Here is a 13014-nt window from a genome sequence, read left to right as displayed (position 1 = left end):
AAGGAATGGAAGGCAAGAAAGGTCCAGTTCCTTAAACTTTTCAGACCTTCGAATTTCTGGTTAGGATGTTGCGATGTCTCAAGCAGTAAGCGATTGTTGATTGCAGTTAAACCTAAAAACTAAACTAAAAGCCCTAAAAAATGTTTTGTGTATTAATAACAATCCAAATCTATCAGGGATACTTGATTACTTTAGACAGGCTTGAAAGAGACTTTAACTTATGTTTCGTTCAAAAATGACATGTAGCCATATGATTAATATGACTAGAATATTAATAGAAAACCTTGAGCTTAAAATAGTGCATGTACTGTCATTTTAGATTGCTGTTTATTCAGCAGAGTAGATGTAATGAGCAGCTGTTAACAGACAACACTCTGGTATTTTTTGTAATCAGTCAACAACATGCATAACCCCATTAAAACCAATATGCTTCAAAACTGCATAAAATATAAACAAACCTTTATCTCCCTTTCACATCCTTCCCCACTGCCCCCAAAATTTTAATTTTAACAGTCTGGATTCATAGTCAAAAGGTTTCCCTGACTTCACACACTGTGTTTTCTCTTTCTTTGTGTGTACATCTGTCTGCACTCTTTTTTTATGCTACTCCTCAGAGGATGCAAAAGGCGGCTAAAATCAAGAAAAAAGCGGTGTGTAAACTGTTTTTCTTGAATGCTAATGTTTACTTACATTTTTGTTGTACTTGTTCCCCATGGGGTGTTGTGTCTTTCATTATGGGTCCTCATAAAGTTGTCATTTTGGTTTCTTCTTTGTTAAGTACTAGCACACTGGATGGAATAAAATGAACTCATTTTCTTCATTGTTCACTCGCTAGAGTGCCTGTCTGCTGCTGCTCTTCTTCTGTTTAATAGCTGTGATTTGTTCAGTCCAGAGATACAGCCAGTGTTATCCAGGAGATTTTTTAAATGCAATGCTTATGTTTATTTTACTAACAGAAGCAGTTAATTCTGTGTAATCTATTTCCTATGCCTGTGACTTACTGTATATTTATTAATTTATTGTTGATATTTAAAAACAAATAAATAATAAATTTATCAAGCAGTAGATGGAGCAATTCATACAGGACACATTTCACCCAGTTAAAAAAAAATATACTTCAGTTAGCTAAACACAGCTGTCAAAAATACCACTAAAATTCGTCTTGTTTTTGTGATGGTCTCCGATGTAAGTAACACAATCTTTGCAACAGTGATGTGCTGCTTTGTATTTTGTTGGGCACAATTTTCTTCAACTGAACTTAATATGAATGAATTAAAGGCAGAGCATGGTCATTTTAAGCACAGAATAGAGCAGCAAGTGCATCTTTTTCCCTGCCCTGTCTCATCACAGAGGCCAGGTGTGACCGGGAGGCTGGTGCCTGCCCCTAGCAGGGGGCGAGCCAGGCCGGGGCACTGCGCCCTGAGGCCGCGGCCACCCGCAGTCGCAGCGGTCACTGTGGACCACCACTGCCTGCAGCAATAAATGGGGTCTTGCTGGGACTCAGAGTATGAGGTGGGCTCCTCATACTCAAAATATTTTCCTGCAGGCCCCTAGTGAGCAGTGCTCAGGGGTTCACGTCTAAAAGTCATCCGATGGCTTTCTGTGAAATCAGATAGGTATTAGTCCAGCTTTCAGTTCTTTACTGTCTGGAAGAAACTAACTCAAACTCACCACAGTACTGAGCACCAGCTTGCGTTTTTGTTGGGGAGCTCACTGCAGACGGCCAGGGCTCAGCAGCTCACGGTGGGTAAATCCCTTCCTCAGGTCTGCTCCTGGTGCCTCGAGAACGGAAGTGCATCAGTGAGGCAGTGGGGAAGGAGAACCTGCGCTCTTCCATCCTGTTCTGGCTATAAACAGAGAATTTTAGTACCCAAGCTGTCAATCCCCCAGGCTCTGCAAATTCAGTCTTACCCCAAAAATAAGAATATACTTCACTCTTTCTGTGCAATAAACCCTCTTTGCATGTATTTGGAAACACCTTTGAATAGCTGTCTTTGTAGTGGTTTAACAATGCAATTGCTTCACATTACATTATGCTCCGAGTGATCAGTGAATCTGTCATTCTAAAGAGGAAATTAAAATTCCCCTTGTAACCAAGCATCTGTCTTTTAGACTTCAGAGGGAGATTCCCAGGCTTTGACTGAAGTGGATCTGTTCATCTCCACACAGAGAATTAAAGTTTTAAATGCAGACACACAGGTAAGTTATGATTTAAAATTCTGCAAGAGTAATGTTGATTGTTTCTGAGCAGTCTTGCATCAGACTGTGCTCTTGTACTGTTTGTTGGAAAGTACTAAATTTGGATAAATTCGCTGCTGTGAGAATATTCAGAAAGAGCATTCTTAAACATGCTTAGAAATATTATTGCTGTTACACTTGCCATTTGCCAACATAATAATACTGAGAACAGTTTTACTTATTTGATGTGTTGGAAAACGTCTGCACATCATTGAGATCTATAATTCAATTTAGAAAAAGATTCAAAAGTCTTCCAGCATGCATTTACCCTTTTTCTCTGCAACAGTTTCACTATCCAAATTTATGAGCTAACAGGGAGGTCATTTGCTGCTTCGAATAAGGCATTCATATCTTGCCATTTTTAACATTTAACGTCCAGTTTTTCACATTTGAGCTACCATCGTCTTTGCTGAAGGTAAATTATTAATTATTTATATTAAAGAAGTAGCTGGAGACTACAATAACAATCAGCCTCTTCTTCTAGGAATTATACATACATTCACTAAGAGGCAATCTTTGTAAGAAAGATTATTTTCTTAAGGAAATCACAATTAATAACATATAATATTTAGTATAATAATATATTATACTTAATATTTAGTATAATAATCTCACAAGATCTCTTTAGACTTTGATCATACTTTGAGAAATTCTTTAAATTTTCATTCTTACGAGAAGCTTAGAAAACAAACATCTTAATGATATTTGCTTCAGTTTTCACTAAAAAAAGTCCACTGTATCCAGCTAACAGCAGTAGAAAAGTGATAAGACCTCAGGTTACTATAAGGAAAGATCAGTTTCAAAAGTGCTTAGATATGCTAGATGTCCCAAATTAGGTGGGCCCAAGAAAATTCGTCTTGTATTACTTGGAAAAATGGTTGGAGAAATCTTATGCTATCCTTTGGATATCATATAGGACTATCCTGTGATAGTTTTCTGAAACTTAGGAAGGTAACATTAAGTCTTTTTCTGGTAGAAGGACAAACCAAGGATTATAGCTAAGTTTAATCATCAGAAAGGTATCAAAACAAATAAACGAGCAATTTGCGGGCAGTTTGTGAGTGATGAGCAAGAGTCAGCACAGATTTGTCAAAGGCAAATCATGTCAAATCAATAATTTTCTTTTGTGACAAGGGAACAGCTTTGTGGTTGGCAGAGAAGCAGCAGAAGTCACCTATTGACTTAAAGGCTTTTAGATACTATCTCACATATTATTTTCTAGATTATATGATATCTATATCTAGATAGGAGGGATAAAAACAGGCTAAAAACTCCCAGAGTGTACTTATTTCTGAGATACTACCACACGGAACGGAGGTACAAAGCAGAGAGAGACTCACAAACATGTTTTTTTCATGTGGTACTGTTCAATATGCTCATCAATAGCTTGGAAGATGGAAAGAGGAAATGGTTATTTAACTTGTAGCTTGATGAATAAGATTAGAATTCAGGGAAATCTTAGCTAACTGAAGAAATGATCTGAAACTATAGAGATATTTCAGTGAAGGCAAACGCAGCATTCTGCCCGTAGGTAGCAGTAATCACCTGGACAAACGGAGAACAACTGCCTGGGCAGCAGTTCTGCTGTAGGGATCTGGCGGTGTGTGTTAGTTTGCAAACTAAAACTATTCTGTAATGGCATCTCTTGTGAGAAAGGTAAAATTAATCCTGGGACACTGAGAAAGGAATTCAGCCTCTACAGTTTCTGCTCTAAGGGATGTTTGCTTCTGTGTGTTGTGTTTTTCGACACTGGAGAGAGTCCAGAGGAAAGCTACCAGAATAACCAGAGATTGGGAAAGATGGCTCAAAGGGTTGGAAGATCCTGGGCTTGGTTAGTCTCCAAACAGAGATCAGGAAACTGAGGAACAACTTCTAACAGTCTTGACATACACAAAGGGCTACTGAAGATTAAAGGGGTGTAATTTTTTCTAAATGTCCTGGGAAGAAGCAGTGTTCGAACTATAGCAGTGGCAATTCAGGTTAAAAATCAGGAAAAGTTTTCTAACAATTATAGCCCTGTACCAGATGCGTCTCTTGAGGTGACAGAAATCTTCATGGCTGGAGGCAAATAACTCCCATGTGTCTGGGAGTCACTACTTCTTACATCTCGGCCTTTTTTTGACCTAATGGTAAAAATGCTTTGTCTGGAGAGTATGTTATCAAAGCTTAACTAGGAGTAATGGAGATTGCCATACAGACTAATGATTACATTTTGCATTTGACTAAAATGCTAGTAATTAAGTCAGTATGAAGACAACTATAGCCAATTATTAATAAACAAACAGCTACAATTTATAGTTGGATGTATCGCAGTAAATACCTACATTCACTTTGTTGAGTAAGGACCAGTCTCAGTAGAAATCACCCTTTTCCTTCTTCAAATATTTCTGCATTTCAGCTGAAAACCAGACCTTTTGACAATAGAAAAAGTCCTTTGAGGCAGACCACAACCCTTCCTCAAAGCAACTGTTATCTTACTCCACTTCTTCCCCTGAGATTTCCAGTGGTATACGGTGCTACATACCATGAGGGAAGGTGTCTAGTATGAGTTGTTCAACGAGATTAGAAAGGCAATACTGGAAATGATTATGCTTACAAGTGCTCTGAAGTTTGCTCTGCTTTCTCTTTTTACAGCGGGTCTTTCAGAGAGTTGTAAGAGACTTATTTCCATGAATTTTTAGCATTGCTGTTGGCATGCTTTTGCATTTTTGGCTCAGTTGTATTTTTTCAGTGCTAGTGCAGTTCCTGCCCTGGTGTAATTACCGTGGGCCTATTTCAGCTGGCGTGGCAGCTGGCAGAGGCAATTTGCTCTTTCATGCCTTTATCAATTATATAAAACCTATTTCTGCAGTGTGCTATCCATGTTTTAACCCATCTGTAGTGTTGCATAGCTCTCATGAGGTAGTAGCTGATTTAAAATGTATAATTCTCAGTTAAAAAATGAGCATTTGAAGCTGCTGAGTGGTTCCAGGAGGTTGTACTGCTGCTTCGAACGGAGCCAGTTCTGTCGCCCCCAGCAACACTGGAAATGGCACCCCTGCCACTGTTTAGTTGCTCATACATTTAGTTATTGAATATACGCAGCCCAAGGTGACCGCCTGCTCAGTATATGTGGTAGGATCAGCCCGAGGTTCGGCCACATGCCTGCTTCTTACCAGTGCAGCCCCCTTCGGCGCCGCGCTCCAGGCGTCTGCAGCCAGCAAGTGCAGCTGGCAGGAGCATCCCAGCAGCCCTCCCGTCTCCTCGCGCAGCCAGAGAAGACAAGCTGGAGTGAAGCAGCTGCGATAGGTAGCAGAGAAAAAGGAAGATATAGAGGTGACAAATGTGCCAAGTCTCTGATAGATGAATGGTCCTAAAATATCTTCCGACTTGTTAGGTTGTGTGATTCATGCTGTCACAGGTCTACTTTGCTTGAAAGCAGTGGAAAAATATTTCTGCTTTTCTCCCTCAAGTTTTCTTTCGATTTCCAGTGGGGCAGCACCAGGCAGTTCTGAGAGAGCCCTCTGCAGAGGAAGAGAGATTTGGGTAAAGGAAAATCCAGATGGGAGAAGATAGAACAGGGGTTGTGAAGGAGAGGCTGAATTTGTAAGGACAAGTATAAGGATAGCAGGGATGGAATGGATGGAAGTAGGAAACCGAGGAGGGAAGGAATAGAGAAACAGATGGGTAGAGATGGGGGGATTCATGGGAGAATAACAAAGGAGGTGAGAAGATGAAAATGAGATAACGGTATATGGAAAATAGATGAGAAGATATGGAGTGAGAGAAAGGAAAAAGTAAAGACTGATACACATGTGTGTGGTCACTGTATATTATTGCCTTATTCCTAGATGTAATTGTATTAGAAAGTAAAAAGATAGGAGGGAATGGGTGAGTGACAACTTTTACCCTTAGGAGGGGGGAAAAAAAACATAAAAACCTTTGAGCAACTCCTTTGTGATGGATAAGGAGAGGAAGAATTTCTTGGCAGGTGAGATTAAATGCATTCATTTTGCTGGGTCCGTTCACTCTTGTGAACATTGCATGTATGATTACACCCTTATAGAATACTTAGTGCAGACTGCTGAAAAGCAATTATCTCTGCAGAGCTCCCAAGACCCTGCTGAGAGATGTCCATTATAAAACATTTTTCTGTAGCAAGAGAAATGCTATGAATCCTACTGAGCCTCTGAAATCCTTAGAGACAACCCCCAAACCACCCCTTCTTAACCATCATCACATTTCATAGCTTAGGGATAAGCATAGAACATTTTGTTTCAAGACAGAGAAGAATTATTGAAATCATTTTATGGGTAGTGATTCTTTTCAGTGAGACAGGTGGTTCTAAGAAGCAGTCAGTTTTGGTATTTTTCTATCTCTGTAAAGTTAAATTCTGTAATTTTTAAAACAATTACTCTTCTCAACTCGAAAAAGATCTTTTTCTTTTAGACCTTAGAGATCTATTCAAGAAACGATCAACTAATACCTAGTTGTTTATATAAATGATGAGAAAATCTCGTATTATTCATACCCCATAATGTTTTTTTGGGGGGGAAAATCAGATATCAAGAGAAGCCCTGCCACTACTGACTCAACAAGGAGAGTATCTCAGTCACACGTGTCCTTTAAAGCTCCTCTGGACCGTGCCAGGGCTGAGCAGAGACCCCAAGCCCCAGGCTGCAATAGGAGGGAAAAGGTTTTTGGCAGGCGGTGTTGCGAGCCGGCTGCGCAACCCCTTTGTCCTGGTACCTGGTTGCCATCTGATACAATGGAGTTAGGTGAAAACAGACCTCATGCTGCTCAGTGATTATGGACCTCAGCAGGATATTCAGATACACACTGAAAACCACTACCAAAGAGAAAAAAAGGCCTTCTTGAGTTCAGGGAAGCAGTAGCCTGCAGGCAAGCAGGATGCAAAATAGGGGAGATTTAAAAAAAACAACAACCAATAAAACTATTATGCTTCTAGTTGTTTCCAGTTTGAGCAACTAATAAAAGGCTGGAAAAACCCCAGACTTACTGCAGACCCCCAGCAAGCAGGAATTTGCAGATGGTACACTTTCTGTTTCTTAAAGTAGAGAACAGTTTATCTCTACAATAGCAAGACACGTAAAAAAATTACAGAAACCAAAGCTAACAAAGCATGGTTTGGAGGCACTGAACTCTCACAATAACTTAGAAATCAGATTCTTTGTTTCAATAAAAAGCTTCATCTTAATAAAATTACGCACTTCGCATAAGATTTTAAAGTAGGCAGCATCCAGTTTAAGAAATTCATAGTGCACAGGTTTGAAATGCCCCATAATGGGATTTGGGCTCTTTTTACCTTAAAATAAGGATATTCAACCAATGGCAATGAGTTGGATTCAGTCCACCAGACCAAATATCTGACCTGTCAGCAGCTCTTTAGCCACATCTGAGAGCTGATTTAATTATTCTGGCAGTGCGCTATTGAAATTGTATCTCTTGAGCCTCCCACAGCCTCCTCTTTGTCACACAGCTAGAAGGGCGCCCATGGTTTGGCCGTTACAACAGGCACATGCACCGTACACACATGACGGCACAAGCAGAGTCTGGCTTGGTTTGACGCTGGGATGGAGCAAAGCACCTCTGGCCAGCTGGGGCTGCAGGGGTGAGGGGGCTCCCCTGCTGATGGACCCACGTGTGGTCACATAGTGAAGAAGAACGTAAAGCCCTTGAATGCCTCCTCAGGGAAAAATGTTAACCATCACTGCCTTGAAAGATCATTTTATGGGTCCTATGGGTCCTTACAGTGAGGAGGCTTTTTCTAATGCTTTGCCTAAATTTTCACTCTGCCAGATATGCAGTACTAACATCAGTTATGTTACCTTTTCTTTTTAGCAATTTCTCTTCCTCCCTAGTTATACTCCGACATCAGTAATGGTGATTTTTTTCAAGGCACTTAAGGGAAGTACAGTCAATCAGCTTACTAGATTGCATGAGCATTCCTAAAGCTCTCATTTCAAACATAAAAGGTGCTTAGCATTATGGAACATCTTCCATAGCAACACACCATTAGGGGAAATTAGAAAAGTTGTGTCTTTTTATTTATTTTTATAAAAAAAAGCTTAAAAAAAGAAATCAGGTTGCTTATAAAGTATCCTGAATAAAACCTTTATGAAAGTACAAATAGTAAGCTAAAACATTAGTGTAAACACGTATATCATTCTGCTTGTCTTTACAGTTCTATTTCACTTTTCAAATCATCACTCTAGCAATGACACAGGCAACTATACATTATGTTTTACTACAATAACATTATTTGTACACATAGAAAGCCTTTCAATGAAAATGAGACCACTGATTGTTGATACACATTAATTTATTCATGCTAAATGCTGAATTCACAAATTAAAAAAAAAATTAGTACAAGCTTATACCCAGTGTTGCACAGAAACCCTTACAAAATGCCCTTGAAGGCTCTTTCTTGTGGGGGCTCAGTGCTCTTTCATAGAAGAAAGAAATGATAGAAGCATGAACTGGAGTTCAATAATACAAAGACTCAGATGAAAAACAAAAGATAAAATAGTAATATCTGAAATAAAACAAGTCTAGTGACAACACATCCTTCTCTGACTACAAATATGCACTCAGTTTTCATTTGTCCGAGCTAACTCAGTATTTAATCAAAGCCATTGTATAATGATATAGTCCTATGAGAAAAACGTCTGGAAGTGGTAGGCTGGGATTTCCCTGCTAATATCAGAAAATAAAATAGAGTTTAAAAGGCTAAAGTAATTAAGGGATGCAGAGCTCAGGGATTTGAGATTGAGGCAGGAAGTTTCAAGACGCTTCAGATTTGGCTCTCTTCAGTGGTTTCGTACATCAGAAATGTTCATTAGGAAGGAGTGTGGGCAGGTTTCCATTTAAAACCAATCTCACGGGCAAAGGCTCTTCGGAGCTGAGCGAGCTCTCCCAGCACAACTGAACTGGCAGCCTGATGACACTGACTGGAGGAAGACTTTGTCTCAGTTCAACCTCGTCAGCTTGGATTATGCTGGTAGAACCGAGGGAAGTTTTTGACCAGGTGGACCATGCTATCTCCCCTCATGTTCGGCTTTTGTGAGATGAGCTGTTCATCTGCTTACGGCCTCCACTGTGATGTGGTCAAACTCCAGCAGTTCTGACAGACACAAGCAGAAGCTAATTTTGGCCAGCTGTTACCTGGAGAGGGCCAGATCTAGCAAGTCATTAAAGCTTCTCTCTCTCTTCAACCAGATGAATAAAGCAATTGACTTTACCCGCAGGAGCTGGTTAAGCAAATTTTGGAGTACTTGTGTGAGCCTGGACACTAGACTAAATCCCTGTCAGCACTTCACAGCCAAACTGATCTGAGATATTGAGCAAGTAATCATAAAAAAGTATTAGAAATTCTTACTTAGGAGAAGGTGAAATACTGCCTTCATAGCCCTTTACAAAGAAAGAAAATTATACCTTTGCTACATATTAGAAAATGTTATCTTGCATATTATTGCTAATATAGGACATGATTAAAAGAAACAATTCAGAAAATTACAATATAACATCTTTTGATCTACAGATGACTTTGCCAAAACTGGTTCTGTCCTTGTGAAATGCATCTGCTTCATTTAGAAAAAACAATACAAAAGTGAAATGTATTTTTCCAGCAGTTTGAAATTGTTTATAAAATATTGGTATAGGTCTTTATTATTACTTTGCAATAGCAACCATGTAGTCTTTGCTCAGGCAACATTTCCCCTGAAGCCAGTTTCTTTAACAGCCACTTCATCTTCAGTCAGGGTTCAAGTCCATTGACTGTGTAGGGGATGTTGGATCTGGGTCTGTAGAAAAAGAGTCTAGAGCTGTTGTCATTCTCAAGCAAAAGGCCATCCAGGAGGCAAAAAATGCAACAGTTGTGGAATAATAGCAGGCATGAAGAATGTCCTTATTTCTCTTTGCTTTATGTAGGAAACAATGATGGATCATGCACTGCGTACAATCTCATATATTGCTGATATTGGTAACATTGTAGTTTTAATGGCGCGACGCCGCATGCCAAGGTCAGCTTCTCAAGACTGTATTGAAACAACACCTGGTGCTCAGGAAGGAAAGAAGCAGTACAAAATGATATGCCACGTCTTTGAATCAGAGGATGTAAGTAAATTGAATTAAATTCTACTTAAACAATGGATGTTATTTAGAGAATCTCTGAAATTACGTCTGATCTCTTGAATGCACTTTTGCTGTCAGTAATTTTTTCTGATGGAAGCTATAGCTAATCTGTGTAAGGGCTGGCCATTTTGTCTCTATTTGTATCTGTGTTTTCTGTCTCTGAAAATCATGTGTGTCTCCTTCTCAGCCCCAACTCTTTTTTCTCCACTCTTTTTTCTCATCTGACTTCGCTGTTCTAGAATCATTTGTGTTCTTTCAACAGTGTTTCCCCAAATATTTTAGGACTTAATTATTTGGATTTGTTTGAAAGTCCATGGCCATCCGTGGCCAAAATTAATATACTGTGTATCAAATTGATCATCCTGGATTGGATCCTGTAGTCCAGCTGTTTGGTACATAATGACACACACATTTTTCCAGACAGCCGGCAGTGGGGTGGAACCAGTTAGGTCCTCTTTCAAACTGAAGCTAAGTTGCTGAGATCATCTTCTACCAACTTGGTAGACCTGGCACAGGGTTGCCCTTTACCCATTTATTCCCTTATAGCTTACTTACCTGCAGTAGGTATGTGCACTATGGGACTTGCTCCTTTGACATTTAAGAACGCATCCAGCCACTTTTTTTCGTCTTTTTTTTTTTTTTTTACCTTTAGCAAAGATTATGAATTATAGTTTTTGTACAAATGCAATGGAGCTAAGAAAGTTTAGTTCTCTGTATTTATAGAAATTTTTCTTCACGACCAGAAGAATTTAGCAATTTTTAAATAAAAGACTAGAATATGTAGGAAAAACTACAACTACTCTTTCAAAACAACAGCTGTACAACAGAAGGCATTGTTTCAGTTATCCTGTACCATAACACACTCTGAAAATGCAGTACCATATTAGCTGTCAAACACTCTCCGTTAAAATTCCCTTTTAAAAGAGGAGGAGTGACCACTTCGGAATTCAGGTTCTAATTTTCAGTTGCATCAGAAGTGAAAAAGATGAATGAGCTTGGAGCCATAGTCAAAACAGGACTGGAGCCACAGTGGTTGCAGAGGAGTTCTGCGTGGCTCTGCTCCATCCTCTTTCCCCCGTGGGAAGCGCTGGCCTGCCGTGCCCTTACCTCTTGTGGCCGAGGAAGGTGAACTTGCTTTGCTGCTGTTGTCTCTCCAGGTCTGCTTTTGTGGCTGAACAGAAGATATTTGTCTCTAAAGCGGCTGACCTGGAAACTTCAACCTAACCTAAAAAATGTTTGGAAAAAAATATCAAGCTAGTAAAACTGAAAAAACAAGACAGTTGAGATACTATTATGAGTAATAGGCAGAACTTAGCATTTCTGACCATCATTATATAGAACAGCTTTAAATATAATTTCTGTAATATTGTAATAATGTAAAATTTAAAAAAAAATCTAGTTCTTTTGTTCAGGCAGTCGTACCTTACAGGTTGCTTATTTTGTGAGCTAAGCAATCATTTTCATTATTTTAAAGCAGTTAGGCCTGTAAATGAGAAATAGCCTGTCTGAAGTTTAGAGCACTAGGCTGGGACTGTTTGCAGACCTGCTCCTCTGCTCAGCTCTGCCCCTGCTTTGCTGGCGTGACCTTTTCAGGCAACTTAATTACACTATCTCTAAGCTGTACACAATGCTGAAGACTTTCAAAAAACTCATAAAAACCTGGAGATATAGATGAAAGACATGAAAACTGGCTGTTATTAGCAGCAATAGAATAAAAGATGACATCTAAACAATTTGTTTTTGAGGGTGTGGAATTGAGAGTTAATAGAGGGGAAAGCAAAGAACTAACTACAGAGAAAGCTATTACACTGGTGATAGAAAACAGCAGAAAGGAGTTGATGAGGACTGGTGACAAATTTTAGTAATTTTATGATGTAAAAATATTCTTGGTGACTTCTGTGCTGTTGATATTCAAACCACTTGGTATATTGATTATTATACATTGATTAAAAAGAGTTGAGATGATGTATTAAAATGAAGGAATTTTATGTGACTGGTTGGGCTACTTATATCTTGATTGTCTAGGATTGTTTTCAAGTCATACAGATTGATGCTTTTGTTTGTTTCAGCACAAATGAAATAAAACAACCTGTTAGCATCAAAAGAAAACAGTGAAGTATCTCCTCAGTGGATTGTGAAAAGAAAGGGTTAGATGGTACAGTGTTGTCCAGAGTAACAGTGTGCATTCATAACTGCACTCACCCTGTACCTGCTCTCTGAGAAAGTGTTGCATTTCCAGAATAGTTTTGTTTTAGTTTTAATTACTGTTATTTTTAGGGAGCTACATTGCAGGATACAATTAACTCCTTTTCAGATCATTTGGGTTACTCATATTCCCTGATGACAGAATACAGTTCTTGGAAAGCACAAATATACGAAACTGAACTTGGCATTCTCCTGTGACCTGCAGTGGACTTGGAATAGGAAAATAAGAAATTGCCGGTGGAAAAAAGAAAAAACAAGTTGAATATAAATCCTTACCTCTATGGCTGTTTCTCTGCATTCCAGTGCCATCTAATGCAACTAGAAAATAAATTTTATGACAAAGTTTAGAACTCAATTAGTTAATTTTTGCAGTGCACTGAATGTGTAAAGTGATAAGTATTGTTATGATGACTGTTACCTGTCATTTTATGTCTAATG

The 13014-nt window shown here is 39.0% G+C and overlaps 1 protein-coding gene across 5 annotated transcripts in view; it reads left to right on the top strand.

Moving 5' to 3' along the window:
- APBA2 (amyloid beta precursor protein binding family A member 2) overlaps positions 1–13014 on the top strand; it is a 51727-nt gene that overhangs the window by 24884 nt on the left and 13829 nt on the right. For 4 of the 5 annotated variants that reach the window (XM_026059351.1, XM_026059349.1, XM_026059350.1 and 1 more), the window contains 2 exons: positions 2113–2199; positions 10168–10353. In XM_026059351.1, coding sequence (XP_025915136.1) covers positions 2113–2199; positions 10168–10353 — 273 coding nt within the window. Of the gene's footprint in view, positions 1–614; positions 651–2112; positions 2200–10167; positions 10354–13014 lie in introns of all 5 variants that reach the window. The other variant, XM_026059353.1, reaches the window with a different exon arrangement.

The sequence above is a fragment of the Apteryx rowi genome, unplaced genomic scaffold (assembly GCF_003343035.1).
Source record: "Apteryx rowi isolate R43461 unplaced genomic scaffold, aptRow1 scaffold_156, whole genome shotgun sequence".
In the NCBI taxonomy this organism is placed as follows: Eukaryota; Metazoa; Chordata; class Aves; order Apterygiformes; family Apterygidae; genus Apteryx; species Apteryx rowi.
This window is presented reverse-complemented; position numbering and strand designations above follow the sequence as displayed.